General features: G+C 52.7%; 1 protein-coding gene across 19 annotated transcripts in view; it reads right to left on the bottom strand.

Annotated features, from left to right (window-relative positions):
• SCRIB (scribble planar cell polarity protein) overlaps positions 1-20,531 on the bottom strand; it is a 222,903-nt gene that overhangs the window by 167,617 nt on the left and 34,755 nt on the right. For all 19 annotated transcript variants that reach the window (XM_045003401.1, XM_045003390.1, XM_045003396.1 and 16 more), the window contains exons 2-10: positions 19,030-19,147; positions 18,391-18,469; positions 16,770-16,859; positions 15,951-16,007; positions 13,426-13,489; positions 11,964-12,038; positions 11,728-11,872; positions 11,372-11,490; positions 9,847-10,046 (exon numbers count right to left, since the gene is read on the bottom strand). In XM_045003401.1, coding sequence (XP_044859336.1) covers positions 9,847-10,046; positions 11,372-11,490; positions 11,728-11,872; positions 11,964-12,038; positions 13,426-13,489; positions 15,951-16,007; positions 16,770-16,859; positions 18,391-18,469; positions 19,030-19,147 — 947 coding nt within the window. The remainder of the gene's footprint in view (positions 1-9,846; positions 10,047-11,371; positions 11,491-11,727; positions 11,873-11,963; positions 12,039-13,425; positions 13,490-15,950; positions 16,008-16,769; positions 16,860-18,390; positions 18,470-19,029; positions 19,148-20,531) is intronic.

Below are 20,531 nucleotides of genomic sequence, written 5' to 3' on the forward strand. Positions count from 1 at the left end.
AAAGCAGTGTAGACTGACACATGTTCATTTTCATCATCTGAGTCAGATGCCACCAACAGAAAGTTGACTTTCTTTTTTCGTGGTTCGAGTTCTGTAGTTTTCACATTGGAGTGTTGCTTTTCTAAGACTTCTGAAAGCATGCTCCACACCTCATCCCTCTCAGATTTTGGAAGGCACTTCAGATCCTTAAATCTTGGATCGAGTGCTGTAGCTATCTTTAGAAATCTCACATTGGTACCTTTGTGTTTTGTCAAATCTGCAGTGAAAGTGTTCTTAAAACGAACAACATGCTGGGTCATCATCTGAGACTGCTATAACAAGAAATATATGGCAGAATGCAGGTTAAACAGAGCAGGAGACATACAATTCTTCCCCAAGGAGTTCAGTCACAAATTTAATTAACACTTTTTTTTTTAAATGAGCGTCATCAGCATGGAAGCATGTCCTCTGGAATGGTGGCCAAAGCATGAAGGGACATACGAATATTATGCATATCTGGCATGTAAATACCTTGCAATGCGGGCTACAAAAGTGCCATGCAAAATGCCTGTTCTCACTTTCTGGTGACATGGTAAATAAGAAGCAGGCAGCATTATCTCCCGTAAACAAATTTGTTTGTCTTAGCGACTGGCTGAACAAGAAGTAGGACTGAGTGGATTTGTAGATTCTAAAGTTTTACGTTGTTTTGTTTTTTAGTGCAGTTATGTCACAAAAAAATTCTACATTTGTGAGAATAAAAAGATTGCATCACAGTACTTGTATGAGGTGAACTGAAAAATACGGAATCACTTGGTTAAATGCTCATAGTCTTACCAATCACATTTTAACTGAGCCAAATCCCAGGTAATGCTGCTGAGTCAAGAATGCAGGTTATACCTACGGGATGGGCGACTGTCTTGGAAAGCAGTGACTCAGAAAAGGATTCAGAGGTCACCATACATCATTTCCCCAACATGAGCTCTCAGTGCAATGCTGTGGCTAAAAGGGCTACTGCCACCCTTGGGTGCATAAAAAGCAGAATATCAAGTAGAAGTAGAGAAGTCCCTCTGCCCATAGGCTCCAAACAGCAATGCCCACAAGCCAGTGGACTACTGCACAGGGAAGTGAGATCTGGCTGAGAACCTGCCTGCACAGGCAGCAACTACTGTGCCAATCTGGAGAGAAAGGGGCCCCCACACCCACAGAGACTGGCATCTGTAAGAGAGGCCAGCCAAGCAGACACTCCTGGGCCTAGTGAGACTAAGTGGTGCTGAGGCCTTGTGCTGTCCTTTAACAGGGGCACATGGCACTCCACGAGTGCCGACAGCTTAAGTGAGACACTTGGGAAAAGAAAGTAGTTGCAAACTTCTGTAGATACAAGGGCTGAAAAACAGTGGAAGCTAGAGCTGGACAGGAGGGGACAAGAAATCAGCGTTCTTGTCCCGCCTCTTCAAGAGCTGGAGCCAGATGGCTCCTGAGTCAGTCAGGGAGTAGGGCTTTAGAATACAAGAACAGCCACACTGGGTCAGACCAAGGGTCCATCTAGCCCAGTATCCTGTCTGCTGACAACGGCCAATGCCAGGTGCCCCAGAGGGAATGAATAGACCAGGGAATCATCAAGTGATCCATTCTCTGTCGCTCATTCCCAGCTTCTGGCAAACAGAGGCTAGGGACACCATTTCTGCCCTTCATGGCTAATAGCCATTGATGGACCTATCCTCCATGAATTTATCTAGTTCTTTTTTGAACCCTGTTATAGTCTTGGCCTTCACAATATTCTCTGGCAAAGAGTTCCACAGGTGACTGTGCGTTGTGTGAAGAAATACTTCCTTTTGTTTTAAACCTGCTGCCTATTAATTTCATTTGGTGAGCCTATAGTCACCCTATAGTTTCAACCAGTTTCCCCCATACTAAAGTCAGGCTTACTGGCCTGTAATTGCCAGGATCACCTCTGGAGCCCTTTTTAAAAATTGGCGTCACAGTAGCTATGCTCCAGTCATTTGGTATAGAAGCTGATTTAAATGATGGGTTACAGACTACTGTTAGTAGTTTTGTAATTTCACATTTGAGTTCCTTCAGAACTCTTGGGTGAATCCCATCTGGTCCTGGTGACTTATTACCGTTTAGTTTATCAATTTGTTCCACAATCTCCTTTAATGACACCTCAATCTGGGACAGTTCCTTAGATTTGTCACCTGAAAAGAATGGCTCAGGTTTGGAAATCTCCCTCACATCCTCAGCCAGGAAGATCGATGCAAAGAATTAATTTAGTTTCTCCACAATGGTCTTATCGTCTTTGAGTGCTCCTTTAGCACCTCGATTGTCCAGTGGCTCTACTGGTTGTTTAGCAGGCTTCCTGCTTCTGATGTACTTTAAAAATGTTGCTGTTACTTTTTGAGTCTTTGGCTAACTGTTCCTCAAATTCTTTTTTTGGCCTTCCTAATTGTATTTTTACACTTCATTTGCCAGAGTTTATGCTCCTTTTATTTTCCACACTAAGATTTAACGTCCACTTTTTAAAGGATGTCTTTTTGCCTCTCACTGCTTCTTTTACTTTGTTGTTTAGCCATGGAGGCTCTTTTTTGGTTCTCTTACTATGTTTTTTAATTTGGGGTATACATTTAAATTGAGCCTCTATTATGGTGTCTTTAAAAATTTTCCATGCAGTTGCAGGGATTTTACTTTTGGTACTGTACCTTTTAATTTCTGTTGCACTAACTTCCTCATTTTTGTCTAGTCCCCCTTTCTGAAATTTAATGCTACAGTGTTGGGTTGCTGTGGTGTTTTCCCCGCCACAGGGATGTTAAATTTAATTATATTATGGTCACTATTACCAAGCAGTCTAGCTTATATTCACCTCTTGGACCAGACCCTGTGCTCCACTTGGAACTAAATCAAGAATTGCCTCTCCACTTGTGGGTTCCAGGACTAGTTGCTCCAAGAAGCGGTTATTTAAGGTGTCAAGAAACCTTATCTCTGCATCCCTTCCTGAGGTGACATGTACCCAGTCAATATGGGGAGAGTTGAAATCCCCCATTATTATTGAGTTTTTTTATTTTAATAGCCTCTCTAATCTCCTTGAGCATTTCACAGTCACTATCACCATTCTAGACAGGTGGTTAGTAATATATTCCTACTGCTATATTCTGATTATTAGAGCATGGAATTACTATTCGTAGAGATTCTATGGTACAGTTTGGTTCATTTAAGATTTTTACTTCATTTAATTCTACGCTTTCTTTCACACATCGTGCCACGCCCCCAAGAGCACGACCTGTTCTGTCCTTCTGATATATTGTGTACCCTGGTATATTAGGGGTGGGACGGGATAGCTCAGTGGTTTGAGCATTGGCCTGCTAAACCCAAGGTTGTGAGTTCAATCCTTGAGGGGGCCACCTAGGGATCTGGGGCAAAATCAGTACTTGGTCCTGCTAGTGAAGGCAGGGGGCTGGACTCGATGACCTTCCAGGTCTATGGATAGGTATATCTCCATTACTGTGTCTCACTGATTATCCTCATTCCACCAAGTTTCTGTGATGCCTTCCTCATTTAATACAAGGCACCCATCTTATTATTTAGACTCCTAGCATTGGTATATAAGCACTTTAAAAACTTGTCACTTTTTAGATGCCTGACATTACACGATGTAACTGAATGGGACTCTCTTTCATTTGACTGTTTCTCATCAGATCCTACCTGTTTATCATCATCTTCCATCCTCTCCATTAATAGATCCTCCCCTAAGGGACGTCTCTGTCCAAACCACGTACTGCTCCACACCTCTTGGCTCTCCCCAAGCCCTTAGTTTAAAAACTGCTCAATGACTTTTTTAATGTTAAGTGACAGCAATCTGGTTCTATTTTGGTTTAGGTGGAGCCCATCCTTTCTGTATAGGCTCCCCCTTTCCCAAAAGTTTCCCCAGTTCCTAATAAATCTAAACCCCTCCTTCCTACACCATCGTCTCATCCACGCATTGAGACTCTGCAGTTCTGCCTGTCTAACTGGCCCTGTGCGTGGAACTGGAAGCATTTCAGAGAATGCTACCATGGAGGTTCTGGACTTCAATCTCTTACCTAGCAGCCTAAATTTGGCCTCCAGGACCCCTCCTATCCTTCCCTTTGTCATTGGTACCTGCATGTACCACAATCACCAGATCTTCCCCAGCACTGCACATAAGTCTGTGTAGATGTCTCGAGAGACCCACAACCTTCGCACCAGGCAGGCAAGTCACCATGCGGTTCTCCCGATCATCGCAAACCCAGCTATCTAGGTTTCTAATGATCAAATTGCCCATTACTAATACCTGTCTCTTCCTAATAGCTGGAGTTCCCTCCTCTAGAGAGGTATCCTCAGTGCAAGAGGATACCACAACATCATCTGAAAGGAGAGTCCCAACTATGAGATCATTTCCCTCTGCTCCAGTTGGATGTTCTCCTTCCCTGAGACTTTCATCCTCCTCAACAGCACAGAGGCTGTCAGACCGGGGCTGGGACATTCTACTGTGTCCCGGAAAGTCTCATCTGTGTACCTCTCTGTCTCCCTTAGCTCCTCCAGCTCAGCCCCTCTGGTCTCCAAACCTGTACATGGTCTCTGAGGGCCAGGCACTCCTTGAACTGAATGCACACACATGCCACCTGCACATAGGGTAGGTAAAAGACAGTTACTCATCTTTGTAACTGTTGTTCTTCGAGATGTGTTGCTCATATCCATTCCAATTAGGTGTGCGCGCACCGCGTGCACATTCGTCGGAAGACTTTTTACCCTAGCAGCACTCGGTGGGTCGGCCGGGCGCCCCCTGGAGTGGCGCCGCCATAGCGCCGAACATATACCCCTGCCGACCCATCCGCTCCTCAGTTCCTTCTTGCCGGCAACTCCGACAGTGGGGAAGGAGGGCGGGTCTGGAATGGATAGGAGCAACACATCTCGAAGAACAACAGTTACAAAGGTGAGTAACCGTCTTTTCTTCTTCGAGTGCTTGCTCATATGTATTCCAATTAGGTGATTCCCAAGCCTTACCTAGGCGGTGGGGTCGGAGTGAGACGTCGGGGAGTGTAAGACCGCTGAGCCAAAGGCAGCATCGTCTCTAGATTGTTGAACCAATGCGTAATGCGCCGCAAAGGTATGGATGGAAGACCAGGCAGTGGCCCTACAGATTTCTTGAATGGGCACATGGGCCAGGAAGGCAGCCGAGGAGGCCTGAGCCCGAGTAGAATGGGCAGTCAGATGTCCAGCGGGAACCTGCGCCAAGTCATAGCATGCCTGGATACAAGACGTCACCCAAGAAGCAATTCGCTGGGAGGAGACGGACATACCCTTCATGCAGTCAGCGACAACCACAAAGAGCTGAGTAGACTGTCGGAAGGGCCTGGTTCTCTCAATATAAAAGGCGAGAGCCCTGCGGATGTCCAAGGTGTGCAGTTGGTGCTCCCGACGCGATGAGTGCGGTTTCGGGAAGAAAACAGGGAGGAAAACGTCCTGATTGACGTGGAATGCAGACACCACTTTAGGGAGAAAGGCTGGGTGCGGTCGGAGCTGTACCTTGTCCTTATGGAAGGCCGTGTAAGGAGGATCTGCAGTGAACGCGTGAAGTTCCGAAACTCGTCTGGCCGATGTAATAGCGACGAGGAAGGCCGTCTTCCAGGAGAGGTACAGCAACGAGCAGGTGGCCAAAGGCTCAAAGGGATGACGCATAAGCTGAGCCAGCACCAGGTTCAACTCCCAAGTAGGGGCAGGTCTCCTGACCGGAGGGTACAGACGTTCCAAGCCCCTACGAAACCTGGACACCATATGGTGAGAGAAGACTGTAGAGCCTGCGTCTCCGGGATGGAAGGCGGAAATGGCAGCAAGATGCACTTTAATGGACGAGACCGACAGGTTCTGCTCCTTAAGGGACCATAAGTAGTCCAGGATAATGGGGATGGGAACCTGATCCGGGAGGAAACCCCGCTGAGCGCAACAACAAGAGAAGCGCTTCCACTTGGCGAGATATGTCGTTCGCGTAGAAGGCTTTCTACTCCCCAGTAAGACCTGTTGCACAGCGTCCGAACAGCGCGACTCCGACTCGTTTAACCAGAGAGCAGCCCTGCTGTCAGATGGAGGGACTGTAGGTCCGGGTGGTGAAGTCTGCCGAAGTCCTGGGATATGAGGTCTGGATAAAGTGGCAAGGGTATTGGATCTGCCACTGAGAGGTCGAGCAACTGCGTGTACCAATGTTGCCTCGGCCACGCTGGAGCAAATAGCATCAGCCGAGCCCTGTCTCTGCGGAGCTTGAGGAGGATTCGGTGGATGAGTGGGAACGGAGGGAAGGCATAAAGGAGGCGATCGTTCCACGGAAGCAGGAACGCATCCGAGAGGGAGCCCGGGGAGCGACCCTGCAGGGAGCAGAACTGCTGGCACTTCCGGTTCTGACGGGAGGCGAAAAGGTCTATGAGGGGAAACCCCCACTTTTGGAAGACCGAATAGAGGACGTCCGGGCGGATGGACCACTCGTGGGTGAGGAAGGATCTGCTCAATTGGTCCGCCAAGGTGTTCCGGACTCCTGGGAGAAAGGATGCTACCAGGTCTATTGAGTGGGCTATGCAAAAGTCCCAAAGCAGAATCGCCTCCTGACAGAGGGGGGAGGACCGCGTTCCCCCCCTTGCTTGTTGATATAATACATGGCCGTTGTGTTGTCCGTGAAGACTGAGACACAACGACCCTGTAGCTGATCCTGGAACGCCTGACACACCAGGCCGACTGCTCTCAACTCCCGGACGTTTATGTGCAGCGCCAACTCCTGGGGAGACCAAAGGGCTTGAGTACGAAGTCGCCCCAGATGTGCGCCCCATCCCAGGGACGACGCGTCCGTTGTTACGGACAGCGAGGGTTGCGGCGGATGGAATGGGAGGCCCGAGCACATCAGGGACTGCGACCTCCACCAATTGAGGGAGGTGAGGACACTCGGTGGAATGGTGAGTATCATGTCTATGGCATCTCTGCCCGGACGGTATGTCAAGGCGAGCCAAGTTTGAAGGGGCCTCATGCACAGCCTGGCGTGCTTTGTCACGAATGTGCACGCTGCCAGGTGGCCGAGGAGGCGGAGGCAAGAGCGCGCTGAAGTTGTCAGGAAGTCCTGGAGCGTCTGAATGAGAGAGACAATCGAATGAAAGCGAGGCAAGGGCAGACTGGCTGTTGCGAGAGTGGAGTCTAGCAATGCCCCGATGAACTCTATTCTCTGCGCAGGTACTAGGGTGGATTTCCCTACGTTGAGCAAGAGGCCTAGACGGTCGAACATGTCTTTGACGATGCGCACTGCCGTGGTGACTTGCGCGGCCGAGGGTCCTCGAATTAGCCAATCGTTGAAGTATGGGAAGACATGAATTGGGCGGCGGCGGCGGCAGGCTGCGACTACTGCCATGCACTTTGTAAACACCCGCGGGGCCGTGGAGGGGCCGAAGGGGAGGACTGTAAACTGAAAGTGCTGGCGGCCCACCAAAAACCGTAAATACCGCCTGTGCCTCCACCTCTGGGACTTCCTCGGCGGGCAGGTTGATATTTTGTGCTACACGCCGGAGGAGGTCCTGATGCGAGCGAAGGTCGATCGGAGGTGGACCGGATGCAGATGTGCCAGCCACTGCCTCATCCGGGGAAGAGGAAGAGGAAAGGCCCAGAACAAGTGGGTCCTGAAGTGGCTCCTGGTCCTGGGCAACATCCGGAGTCAGAGAGGCCTGGGCCTCAGGAACAGGCGCCGAAACGTCTTCAGTATCGGTCGCTGGAGGCCTGCTAATCGTCGCCTCTGGCATGCGATGCTCTGCAGCCACCGGGCGAAGTGGCACCGCGGGCTCGCCTTGGGCCTGATGGTATGCCCAAGGTGTCCAAAAGGGCCACTGCTGCGGTGCGTGGTCCGAGGCGTGATGTCTCTGGGAAACCCTGCTATTATTGTCTGAGTCCCCATAATAGGCAGAGCCAGCGTGAGACGAGGCCGAGGCGTGCCTGGACGGCCATGGCGGAGCTGTGCTTGAATGGGGCGGGTCCCCGTAGGCAGAGCGGTCATGCGCCCTATGCTGCGCCGGAGAGCGGTGCCAAGAGTCGTAGCGGTACCGCGACGGAGATTGGGACCTACTACCAGCGCGGTGCCGGGAGGTCGACCGATGCGTAGAGTCCCTGTGTCTCGACCTGCTACGGGAGACACGGTACCGGGATAGGTGCCGGGACCGGGAGCGGTGCCGGGAGTACCAGGACGGCGAGCAGGACCGCGATCGGTGCCGTGAATAGGACCGGTGCCTTGATGGGTAGCGGTACCGGGACTGTGAACGGTGCCGAGATCGTGATCGGCGACCGGATCTTGACCGTCTATGGGAGCGCGACCCGGAGCGTCGACGCTCAACGGTGCCCTGCGAGGGATGCCTCATCATGGCTGGCTTGCCTAGAGATTGAGGGGTCCGCACCGGCAGTGCCGGGGGCTGAGGCGGCCCTGGGTCCATGAGGGCAATCAGATCTCTCGCCGCTGCAAAAGTCTCCGGCGTAGAGGGCACAATAAGCTCTACCACGGCGGGAGCCGGGGAGTCAACGGGCACCGGACTCAACGGCCCCTGAGAGGCCGGAATCGATGGTGCAGTCGTGGGCTGTGCCGCGGCAGATGAAGGTGCCGGGCGATCCGCTCTCGGTGCGCGCTCAGACTGCGCCCCAGACGCGGGTGCCGCAGGAGTCTTGCGCTTCTTCCCCCGTGGGGAGAGTGACCGGTGCCGTGGATGAGACAACGGCTGGTGCGGGGCCTTCGCGGTGCCGGTGGTTGCCGGTGCAGAGGCAGAACTTGTTCCCGGTGCCGACGGCGGAGCCGATGCAGGAGGAGTGAGCGCCGCTTCCATTAGGAGCTGCCTGAGGCGAATGTCCCGCTCCTTTTTTGTTCGGGGCTTAAAAGCCTTGCAAATGCGGCACTTGTCCGCCAAATGGGATTCCCCGAGGCACTTAGACAGGAGCTGTGCGGGTCTCCTGTGGGCATCGGCCTATGGCAGGTCGAGCACGGCATGGGCCCGGCACCGGGCGGGGGAGAAAAGGGCTAAGCCCCAACCCCTCTCAACTATTTACACTAACTATTACTAAAAAAAACAATAAAAGTTAACTATCACACGAAGACTGAACTATATACACTATAACTATAGGAAAAACGAGTGAAAAGCTAGGGAAGTGGAGGGCAGCTAAGCCGCGCTCCACTGTTCCAACGACCGACACGGGCGGTAAGACGGGACTGAGGAGCGGATGGGTCGGCAGGGGTACATGTTCGGCGCTATGGCGGCGCCACTCCAGTGGGCGCCCGGCCGACCCACCGAGTGCTGCTAGGGTAAAAAGTCTTCCGATGAACGTGCATGCGGCGCGCACACACCTAATTGGAATGCATATGAGCAAGCACTCGAAGAAGAATCACACATGCTGCATTGGGTGCAATAAACTGGGTAGCCCCCACTCTGTTGCTAGACTTCTGCCTGCATTCTCTTTTTACTCCTGAAGCTCGTTCCGTTATTGTTCTGTTTTTATCTGGGGCGGGGGGGATGTTGGCTTTAAGTTCAAAGAATGTTAAGTGTATCTAGCCCTCGCAAACTCCTTCACAAAACTCCCCCGTTAGCCGCTCCTATTCGCTAGCTCCTCTGGTCACTTAGGAGCGGGCTTTTTAAAGCCCTGGACTTCCTGAGGGTGGGGAACAGGAACAGCACCCAGCCAAGACCCCCTCTGAACTCTTCTGTGGTCTCCCACATGATGACACCATATTCCGTGTCCCTCCAGAGCACATCCGGGCCCACCTGCACTCTGTTCTCCTCCTTCCCATGTGGCGTCTATGATGGGCATGCCTGAAGTCTGGGCTACCCCTGTCCAGCCCTGTGTTCCACTCACCTGTTCCCTGCCACATCCAGCACATGCAGCTCCGTGGTGTTGGCAAGTTCGGGAGGCAGAAGCACCAGGCGGTTGTCACGCAGGGACAGCACATTCAGACTGGCACAGCCCCCAATCTCAGAGGGAAGTGCTGTCAGACGGTTCCGGTCCACATTCAAATTGGTCAGCTTTGTCAGCTTCCCCAGGGATTTTGGCAAGGCCTGGGTGGGAGATGGAGAGACAGCACAGAAGCCATGATGCCAGAGGCTTCACTACAGTGGGATTCGCAACCCCGAAGCAAAATAAAGGGGAAAGAACATAAGAACGGCTACACTGGGTCAGACCAATGGATCATCTAGCCCAGTACCCTGTCTTCACACATTGGCCAATGGCAGGAGCTTCAAAGGGAATGAACAGGTAACCATCAAGTGATTCATCCCCTTTTGTCCAGTCTCAGCTTCTGGCAAACTGGAAGCCAGGGACACTTCAAACCATGGCTTTGCATGTCTGCCTATCCTGGCTAGCCAAGCCAGGAAGCTAGCCAAGAGGTTTAGCTCTGTCACCTCATGGCGGGGGGAGGAACAGCAACACCTACATCCCTCAGCAACTCATAACTGCTAGTGAAAAATCAGCACCTCCCTCTGAATCACAGCCACAATCGCTGCCTCTCCCGTCACAGGGCACTGTGGGGAGCAGGGCAGGAGCACTGGCTGTGGGGGGAGCTCCCATCTACTCCAGCCCCAGCCTCTTCCAGCAGGGGGCACTGTACGGCGAGGGGCAGGAGCACTGGCTGTGGGGGGAGCTCCCATCTACTCCAGCCCCGGCCTGTCCCAGCAGGGGGCGCTGTGGGGAGCAGGGCAGGAGCACTGGCTGTGGGGGGGAGCTCCCATCTACTCCAGCCCCAGCCTCCCCGAGCAGGGGAGAAGGGCAGGAACACTGGCTGTGGAGGGAGCTCCTATCGAGTAGGTAACAGCTCCACCTTGGGCAAGTTATTCCCTAGCTGCTCAGGATGGGAGTCCACTGCCTTTGGGAAGCACCTTGTCCTTCCCCTCACATGTGTTATTTACCCATCTGTGCTAAGATTTTGAGATCTTTGGGTCAGGGACCATTTTCTACCATGTGCCTGTGCAGCACCCAGCACAATGGGGTCCTGGTCCCCGATTGGGGCCTCCAGGCACTACCCGTACACAGTCATCTGGTGCTGGCCCTGGCCGAGCCAGGACACTGAGCTAGAAGGACTCGGGCTGATCCACTTTGGAGAGCCATGGGGATTCTTCAGCCAACTCATGAGATGAGCTTCATCCAGGGGTCTCCCGAGGATAGATTGTGGTTTCGCATCACCAGAGGGGAGCACAGCAGGTACAGCTCACTGAAGACTATGGCCCATGGTTGAGGTCAAGGGCCCTGAGCCCTCTGTGGTACTGGCTGAAACCCCCAGAGCTGCAGCCTGTGGGCAGGGCCCAAGGAGATGACAGACTGGCATGGAGCAGTAAGGGGTTGAGCTAAGCAACACAACAGGGGCTAGCATGATTGCCAAAACACATACTGTCAGCACATTCTCTGTCAGGATGAGCTCCGAGAGATTCTCACAGTCCCCAATCGACTCAGTCATCTCAGCCAGCCGATTTTGATCCACTTTTAGGATGGAGAGCTGCTTCAACTGACCTGAGCACAGGGAGAGACAAACATGAGCTGCACCAGCAAGTGATACGGGCCCTGCCCACACTACTCAGCCAAACCATCCATCCCTTACCCTCCCCAGCAGGGCTTATCTCACTGCTACCATCCACGGGGTGACATGGTCCCTGCTCCTGCCCCATACTCTTCCTGGGCTACCTCCCTTCCCAAAGGGGTAATACTGCACCCACGCAAACACGATGGCCCTCGCTGCAGCGCACTTACCAATCCCAGCAGGTATGCGTTCCAACAAGTTCTGCGACAGCAGTAGGTCTGTCAGTGCCACCAGCCCGCTGATCTCATTGGGAAGCTGCTCCAGCTTGTTCTCAGACACATCCAGACAGACCAAGCGCCGAAGATTCCCCAGCTCCTGGGAGGGGAAAGGAGACACCACCTGGCTCAAGGGAGTGATGGAGCAGGGAGCACAGCAGTGAGGCAACACCCATGGAACGGGTACTCACCGGGGGCAGGGCTGAGAGCTGGTTTCGGTCTAGCCAGAGCTCCCGCAGGTTCGGTAGTGCTCCCAGAGTGTCTGGCTGTGACAGAACAAGAAAACAGAGTGTTAGCCCTTCCCACAGGAGAGCACCTGCTGTTCCTAAATCACCACAATCCAGCAACGACAGATGCTGCAGCTCTGCCGCCTTCTCAAGGCCATTCACCACAGACCGCTGGGGAAGTAAGCAAGCCAGGGTACCGTGACACGAAAGACCAGGTATTGGGGAGGATCTCAGCTGACACATGCTGCGCGTTTCTAGATTGACCATGCTGGCTGAAAAAGTTCCCCAGGAGCAGGCTAGAAGGGGACAATTGAGATTGTTTGGTCCCACAGAGGGGTGAGGGAGGGCTTCAGAGGCTTTCGCCTCAGAAGGAATAAATGTCCCCTCTCCTTCCTCCTTGTGGGAATGGGCAGAGATAACTCAATATTAACCAGCCACCCTACTACACCAACATTATCCACCACCCGCCAGCCAGCCACAGGGACATACACATTAGCTGGATGTCGCTGCTAAAATGATCAGCAGTGGAACAAATGAACAGCACTGACATTTTGAGAATAGTAGTTAGGTTTTGGAGTTAACGCTTCACTGAGAAGCGGTTCATGCCTCAGAACTATTCTTGCAGGTCATCTGCAGGTTCTGGCAGAAAGAGCTGCACCACCTCACATGGCTCCCACTTTAGGAGGTTTTCACTACCACCACCAAGAGGTTAAATTCTTGGAAAACCAGTTCTGGAGCAGCACTCTGGCACCTGTCTCTGCAGCTATGGAAACTACAGAACACACCTGGATTCCAGCTCAGTCAAAGGCTGCTACAAATACGCAAGAGCAGCTGAGCCCAGGTTTCACCCAGGCACTCTGTGTTGGTCTCCAGCATTCACGGGGTAGAAGGGCCTAGATGGAGGTTTCAGCGTCTGCAGCCCTCAGGGCCGCCATGCTAAGACTGGGTATATATACCCCCTGGGGAATACCAAGGGAAGTTGCTGGGGTCTCTCTCTAATGGCAAAGCCAAACCAGAAAGGGGAAGGGCAGCAAGCCAGCCCAGAAGGGCTGAAGCAGATGACAAGGGGTGGTTGGGATGGGGACGCAAAGGTCAGAGGTAGCAAAGGCAAGCAACAGAACTGGAGAGGCATAAATCCTCCGGCAGCTAGAGAGCAGGGGAGAGTCCCCCAGAGAAACAGGAATGGGATGTGAGGGGGAAGCAAGATGTGCAACAGGATGGAGGAAAACAACACTCAGCACCAACACAGCAAGAGAACAGACTGCTGGGAACAGCTACTGGGCTGCAACAGGCACACTGGAGTCACCAGCTGCTCCTTGTGATTTCAGATCCCATCCATCCATCCCCAAAGTTGGACCAGGGCACTGTCCCAACCACCAACCACCTCCTTCCCTCCCACCTCCTCCCTCCCATCCGCTTCACCTACCAGCACTTCCAGGTCATTGCCACCAAGATCCAACTGCTCTAACTTGACGAGGAATGAGAGCGAACTGCAGACCATTGAGGAGAGGGGGAGAGAGAGAGAGAGATTAGCACCAGGGACCCCAGCTCCCCAGTCAACGTCATTGTGAATGCCCCCCTGCACCAGGAGACCAAAGAGTCAGTCTAGATAGCTCTTTCCATGGTGCCTCCAAGCCAAGGGGCTCAGGTGAGTTGGGGCTCTGCCCCACCTCCTATCAGAGTGGCCAAAGCCAACAAGGTCCTGTCTGCTCTGGGCTAGTGATGCTGGCATTTCCTCCTTTGAACAGGGACATGTGAGTAGATGAGTTCCACAGGCCAGGCCTGCTGCTGGTCTGTTATGCCATGGTGGAGCCCTGAGAACAGGACGATGGAGAGAACTGGAAAAAGCTCAAAAGGAAAATGACACACACTCCAGGGGCTGCAGGAGCTGAGTTACAGGAGAAAGGAGGGAGCAAGCATTTCTAGTTCCCTACCCTCAAGACTGGGAGCCCCACTGTCCCTGCAGAGGATGTGAGAGCACCCTGGGCACTGTGCTGCAGAAAAAGAGGCAAAGGGATGACAGCGGACAAGGTGTTCACTGGATATGGTCTTGTGAGAAGCCTGCCTGTGAGCCAGGTCCTGGCAGCATCTTGGGGGCAAGTTCCTAGGGCTGGGTGAAAGAAGGAGCTGAGCAGTGCCTGCATCCCTGGGGACTCGTCCTAGACATGCCAGGAACCACTGGTGTGTATGTCTCCACTCCAACAGCCCCACAGCACTAGGCAATACAGCAACTACTCCAAGTGAGATGGTTCATCTGCATTGACTCCTGGCCCTACATCCCCACCCCATCCTCTGATTCTCAAAACATGGGTCACTATCACACCCTGTCAGATCAGAGATCTTCCTTCCTTTACACCTGCACAGCCTCCTTCCACCCAGCCCTCAGCAGCTCTTCTGCCCTTTTATTCTCTTCAGATGGGTTTCACTTGCTCAGTTTTCACCATCTCAGGAAGGAGACTCCTGTGCAGGCAGCTGCTCTGCCCCCCAAGCCAACTTAAGAGTCTGGTTGCATGTACATGGTAAAGCCAAGAGATGACTGGTCGAAAGGGCAGGCTGCAAAAATACCAAAACAACAGGGGAAGAATGGTTCTCCTCCAGTAACTGACCATGGTTCTTCAAGATGCTGCAGTCAGCGTAGATCTCACTGTGGATGCGCGGGTACCTCATGCCTATGAGACCGGAATCTTTGGAATAGCAGCCTCCATCAGGGCTGCCCACATATGGGCTCTGTGCCTCCTCGTGTTCCCAGGAGAGGGCATAAAGCAGCCATGACCCTCCTTAAGACTCCTCCCAATTTGAAGCCTGTGTTAGCAGAGGACAGAGGACTCCGAAAGCAGGGGTGAACAGAGGAGAACAGGAGGCACAGGACACATACGCAGCCCTAGAGGCATTGCTACTCAAAAAACTCATCTCACAGGGATGTGGCACATACTCATCCCACAGTGGGATTCACACAGACATATATAAATATATCTGAAAAAGAATGAAGGGATACATGCGGGTGAGCATTTGGATTGACTGGCAGGCAGATACTGAGCTGATGTTGAGCTACTATGGATTAGGGACAAGATTCAGCAGCGGGGCTCCTGACAGGAGGTTACGTTCAGCCGTATCAGCCAGCACCTGTGCTCCGTCTGTCTCCTCCTTTGATGAAGCAATTTACTGTTTGCAGGGAAGTCACAACTCACCCCCTCCTCCAAATCCTTACAGCAACTCTTGGTGACTCAACTTCTCTCCTTTAAAGCTGGCTTCTTACCCCCCAACCTGCCTGAAAAGGCCAGTATTCTACTGAAGCCCAACACCCCCACCCCCGTGAGAGCTGCTGGACCAGGACAGGCATGTAAAAAAGCAAAGGTGCCAGAAAAAGGGAAAACAATGAGGAGAACTTGTGGCACCTTAGAGACTAACAAATGTATATGGGCATAATGTGTTAGTCTCTAAGGTGACACAAATACTCCTTGTTGTTTTTGCTGACACAGACTAACATGGCTACCCCGCTGAAAGAAAAAGAGAACAAATTCGGCACAATCCCCAGTTCCCTTGCTCTACTTTACGATGCACTGCAAATCCTCACCTACACCCCCATAAACATCATCATCCCTTGCCCTCCAAAACCACCTTCTGCTAACTCTAACCCACAAATGAGGGAAGTTCTCAGCAGTTCCACCAGGGACCTCAAAGCAGCAGCCCCACAATTCCACTGCCTCCTCCAGTGTGATCATGAACTCAGATAAACAGATTCCAAATGTCCCTCCCTACCGTTATGCCTTGAACAAACCCCTTCTCCTCATACCACCCCCAATAATCCAGCGAAAGAGAGAGCTTGTTCATTCAAAGCCCTGCAGGCCCTGTAGCCAGGGTACTCAGCTCTGCACTGCAGATGGTCAGCCCCTGGGGCTCCCCTAGGCGAGCAGCCAGGAAGGTCCCACAGTCACCCGACAGGACACTCACGTGGGGAGGGACTTGAGCAGGTTCTCACGCAGCTCCAGAGTCACCAGATTTGCCAAACTGCAAGAGAAAAAGATGCGAGGAAGCCAGAGTCACTGGGAGTGGGGGGGGCCCTTCAGGGACAAACTCCGATGCTCAGACCCTCCCTCAGGGCAGTCCTTTGTATACATGGCTACACGGTGTACACCAGTAGCAGAGGTGGGCTGGGGTTGAAATAAAGATGTCCTAAAATTATCGGGGCCGATGGAGACTTACTATCAAAACACCCTGGAGGTTGCTGTTCCCAGTCCAGGGGACAGGAGAGAGATGGCATCAGCCTATGGAGCAGCCGGCATCCTGGAGACCAAACCCCACACACAAGGTGATGCCCTACCCTGGGGGAAGGAAGGTCATGCCCCTTCTGAGAGGCCCTGAGGGTTCTACCTAAGCACTCAGAGCTCATCATGCTGAGAGTCTAACTGAACTGACTGCAGCTACTTGCAGGGGAGCAAGGGGTGTACGTGCACTAGAGAGGAAGATGGTCTTGTGGGACTCAGGAGGCCTGGGTTCAATCCCTGCCTCCAGCAGAGACGCCCTGTGGGCAAGTCCTTTCCCCTCTCATGCCGCAGTTGCCATCTGGAACACGGGAACAATGATCCTAACTCAGCTGCTGGACAGTGTGGGGGATAACTTCATTAATGTTCCTAAGACCACCAGGAGTTCAGATAAATAGCTCTTTTGCCCATGGTGCAGGCACCTTCCACAATGGTGGGGGTGCTCTCCTCCTGCCCACCCCTCCCCTGCACTCCCCACACAACTAGCAAGAAGCATAAGTGCACTCACTTCCCGATATCACTGGGGAGGCTCTGCAGGGATACATCATTCAGGGCGAGGTGGCCCAGGCTCCGCAGCTGGGTGAAGCCCTCAGGAAGCCTATGGAGGAAACAGACTCGTAGGCCTGGAAGGGACCTTAGTAGGTCATCTAGTCCAGTCCCCTGCACTCATCAGGACTAAGCATTATATAGACCATCCCTGACAGGAAGTGACAAAGCCAGCACTATTACAGTTGTGCACAAACAACCCCAAGTTCCCTCTGCCTCATCCCTATCCCTGCAAACCTTTACATAGGGAGAGGAACTCACTGCGGCCCTACCCATTCAAACAAATGACAATACCTACTGCCCAGATGCATTATGGGGGAGTCACACACATTGGAGGCAGCTCTAATCCTGTCTGGCAAATCCTATGCTCACATACCAGCACCACAGGGAGGCAGCAGAGAGCTAACTCTGATTTAAAGGGGTGCACAGTCTGCAGAGGCTTTGGTGCCCACAAAGTACAAATTGGGTAGGGCAGGAGAAATGGGAGTCTCTGTCTCCAAGGACTGTAATGGAGGTTGGGGCATAATGTCACTAAATGGAAAGCGGACACCTCGGACTCTGTAGTGGGGGGGGGGGGGGGAGGCCATAGGCGCTGACTCTGTGGGTACTCTGGGGCTGGAGCACCCACAGGGAAAAATTGGTGAGTACTCAGCACCCACTGGCAGCTCCCCGCCCCCCCCCCACTCATCTCCGCCTCCTCCCCTGAGCGTGCTGCCTGCCCACTTTTTCCCCCTAGCTCCCAGCGCTTGTGCCGCGAGGAGGGAGGGGGGAGGAAGGAAGGGGAACACAGCGCGCTTGGGGAAGAGGCGGGGCCGGGGCAGGGATTTGGAATGGGGGCAGGGCAGGGGCGGGGAAAGGGTGGAGTCAGAGCAGGGCTGGGGGGGCATGAGCACCCACCGGCGCCGGGGAAAGTTGGCGCCTATGGGAGGGGAGTCCCAAAAGGACACAGGAGTAAGGGCTACAAAGGCATCAGGATGGGACAGGAAGGGGAAAGAGTTCCTCTCCATAAGGTTCCATGTAGACTCCCTGAGACCGTGTGCTCAGCTCCAGGAACTGTATTAGCAGAGAGATGCCGACAAAAGGGAGGAAACTCAGAGCAGAGCCACAGAAAGGTTCTGGGGGCCAGCAGGACTGAGTTACCAGAGGGACACCAAGAGCTGAGTACCATGGGGCTGACAAAGGAACATGGACCCTTCTCCCAAGTCCTGCAGTGACGCAGTCATTCCTGCCTGTCCTGTTGAGGCAGGGTTCTCAAACCAGTTCACAGAGGCAAGTGGCCACATCACAAACACCAGCAGCACCACTAAGCAAAGGGCAAACATTTCCCCTGGTTGCAGTCTCAACAAAGGGGAGAGGATTGCAGGGCTTCGAAGGGTCCCCCCCGTGCAATGTGAGCAAAGGTGCCAGGAAAGCAAATGAATTGGGGGGAGGGGGTCCACAGGCTTTGCCTCTTTCTGTTTTACTTCTAGAAGGTCCAATACGAGCTGCTGGGCAAGACAAGCTGGAGAGAATAGGGTGCTTCCCCCTTCCTCACCCCATGCACTGAGTTGAGCCAGGAGAGGAGACTGCCTGCCCCTCCCTACCTGGATAAGGGATTCCCACTGAAGTCAGCAATCTCCAGGGATTTGCAGAATTTGATGCTTTCAGGGATTTCTGGAATGTCTGAAGCAAAGAGGAAAAAATAAGACCACAGTAAGATCCAGTCACATGGAAATAAGGGTGTAGGGCAAAAGCCCATCACATGGATTCATAGATTTCAAGGCCAGAAGGGACCACTATAATCATCTAGTCTGACCTCCTGTATAGCACAGACCACAGAACTTCCCCATAATACTTCCTAGAGCAGATCTTTACAAAAACATTCAGTCTTAATTTAAAAATTAGCAGTGATGGAAAATCCACCACCACCCTTGGTCAATTGTTCCAGTGGTTAATTACTATCACTATTAAAAACATACACCTTATTTCCCATCTGAATTTGTGGGGACAAGGGAGGCCCCAGTGAGAACCTGTCACACAGTGGGAGAATGGAAACTCCATGGCACAAGAGCAGCTCCCAGCAGAGTTCCCTCTAGGAGGCTCCTGAAGGGCACATCCTCCTTCGGGCACAGGCACTGATGTCCTGGTGACACTGGGTGGCCCATGGAGCACTGAGGTGCTGGAAGAGCCTGGTACTGGGCTCCTGACAAGGAACCCCATGTTCCCTGCCTGGTCGGCCTTACCATTGCGAGAGATGTCTAGCTCCACCAGCTGCATGAAGTTGGCCACCTCGGGGGGAAGTCTCTGAATCTCATTGTCACTCAGGCCCAGCTTGCGTAGGTTCAGGAGCCGGAAGAAAGGCTGGAAGGAGAAAGCAGCAACAGCTCCACAGGGGATCTCATCCTACCTACTTATCCCAGCCCTACACAACTGCCAGCCGTGGGCAGCTTCCTTCTGCCCAGGCCTCTTCCTGCGACACCACCTCTCAAAGATGCAGCTGCCACAAAGGAGACAAGCAATGTGAGACTGAGCAGCCAAGGGGGTGGAGCTAGAATTATCTGGCACAATCCGAGTAGGGAGCGAGCAAAAAGCCCTAGGGACCAGCTGCTTAACAGACTCATTGGTGATCCAGAAGAGGTGTAGGGAAGTTAATGGAGTCATTAAGTGTGTCCAGGCCCCAACCCCATTATCCTACAGCCCCTTATCACCCCCCTCCCCTCTATGCAGACTGGAAGCTCCTCAGGGCAGGGAGCGACTTCGCTTGTTTTGCAGGCACACAGCAAATCACAGGAATACTAGAGTGTAAGATGTCTCCATTAATGAAGTCACCAGCAGATACCACATAGACATGGAAAGACAGCCCATGTATGTCAACAGAAAGGAGCATACAGAATGGCAGGTAACATGGATGCAAGGAGAGAGATTAGCAAGAGGCTATCAGTCTGTCTGGAACAGGAAGCCCACAAGCAGATTCGAGGGGATACTGGGCACCACAGGTAGGAGGAAGCAGTTAAGGAAAATAAGGATATTACTGAGAAGCCCAATGTTTTTCTACATCATTCTCCACACAGGAATGTGGGGAGATCCCTGCCCTAGGTTTCCTCTTCTCATGTGATGCAGAGAAAGTGCTCTCAGGGACTATGGTAGAACAGACTGAGACTTGTCGAATCCATGTCAGCTGTAATCTATATAGGTTGTAGGGGTCTGAGCCGCTCATTATAAAAGAGGAACAATTCCTGGCTTGCCATCCCAGCTTACAGCTTATCCCAAAAATATTTATCTAATTTCTCAAGACCTCCCATTGTTAGCCAGGACCCAGGTGCCTGATCAGTCTCTTGCTACATTTTATACACCTTCCCCTCTCAGGGTGGCACCCTGTCTCTGGGACCAATGCCCTATTTTATACACATTCTCCATTCTCTGGGAGGCGTCTGGGTCCCAGAGATTAGGGCCCCCTCATACCAAAGGGCGCCTGCTCACACCAAGTTCCAACTGAGCAGAATCACTGTCTTAGCCCTGTGAAGGCCATGGACAGGTTTCAGCTACTGCAAGACAAGGCCACTCAGGAGGGAGGGAGGGAGGGAGCCAGCCTGGGCACTGAGCTGGTAACTGTACCTTGCTCTCCAGAGCTTTGGAGAACTATTCCCTGTCCCCTTAGGACCCTGCTTGGCTCTGCATGGGTACCAAAGAAATAAGCTACAGCACCAAAAGCACTAGATGCTGGGCCATAACGTGTCCAATGTAA

Source organism: Mauremys mutica, chromosome 2 (genome assembly GCF_020497125.1).
Source record: "Mauremys mutica isolate MM-2020 ecotype Southern chromosome 2, ASM2049712v1, whole genome shotgun sequence".
Lineage (NCBI taxonomy): Eukaryota > Metazoa > Chordata > Testudines > Geoemydidae > Mauremys > Mauremys mutica.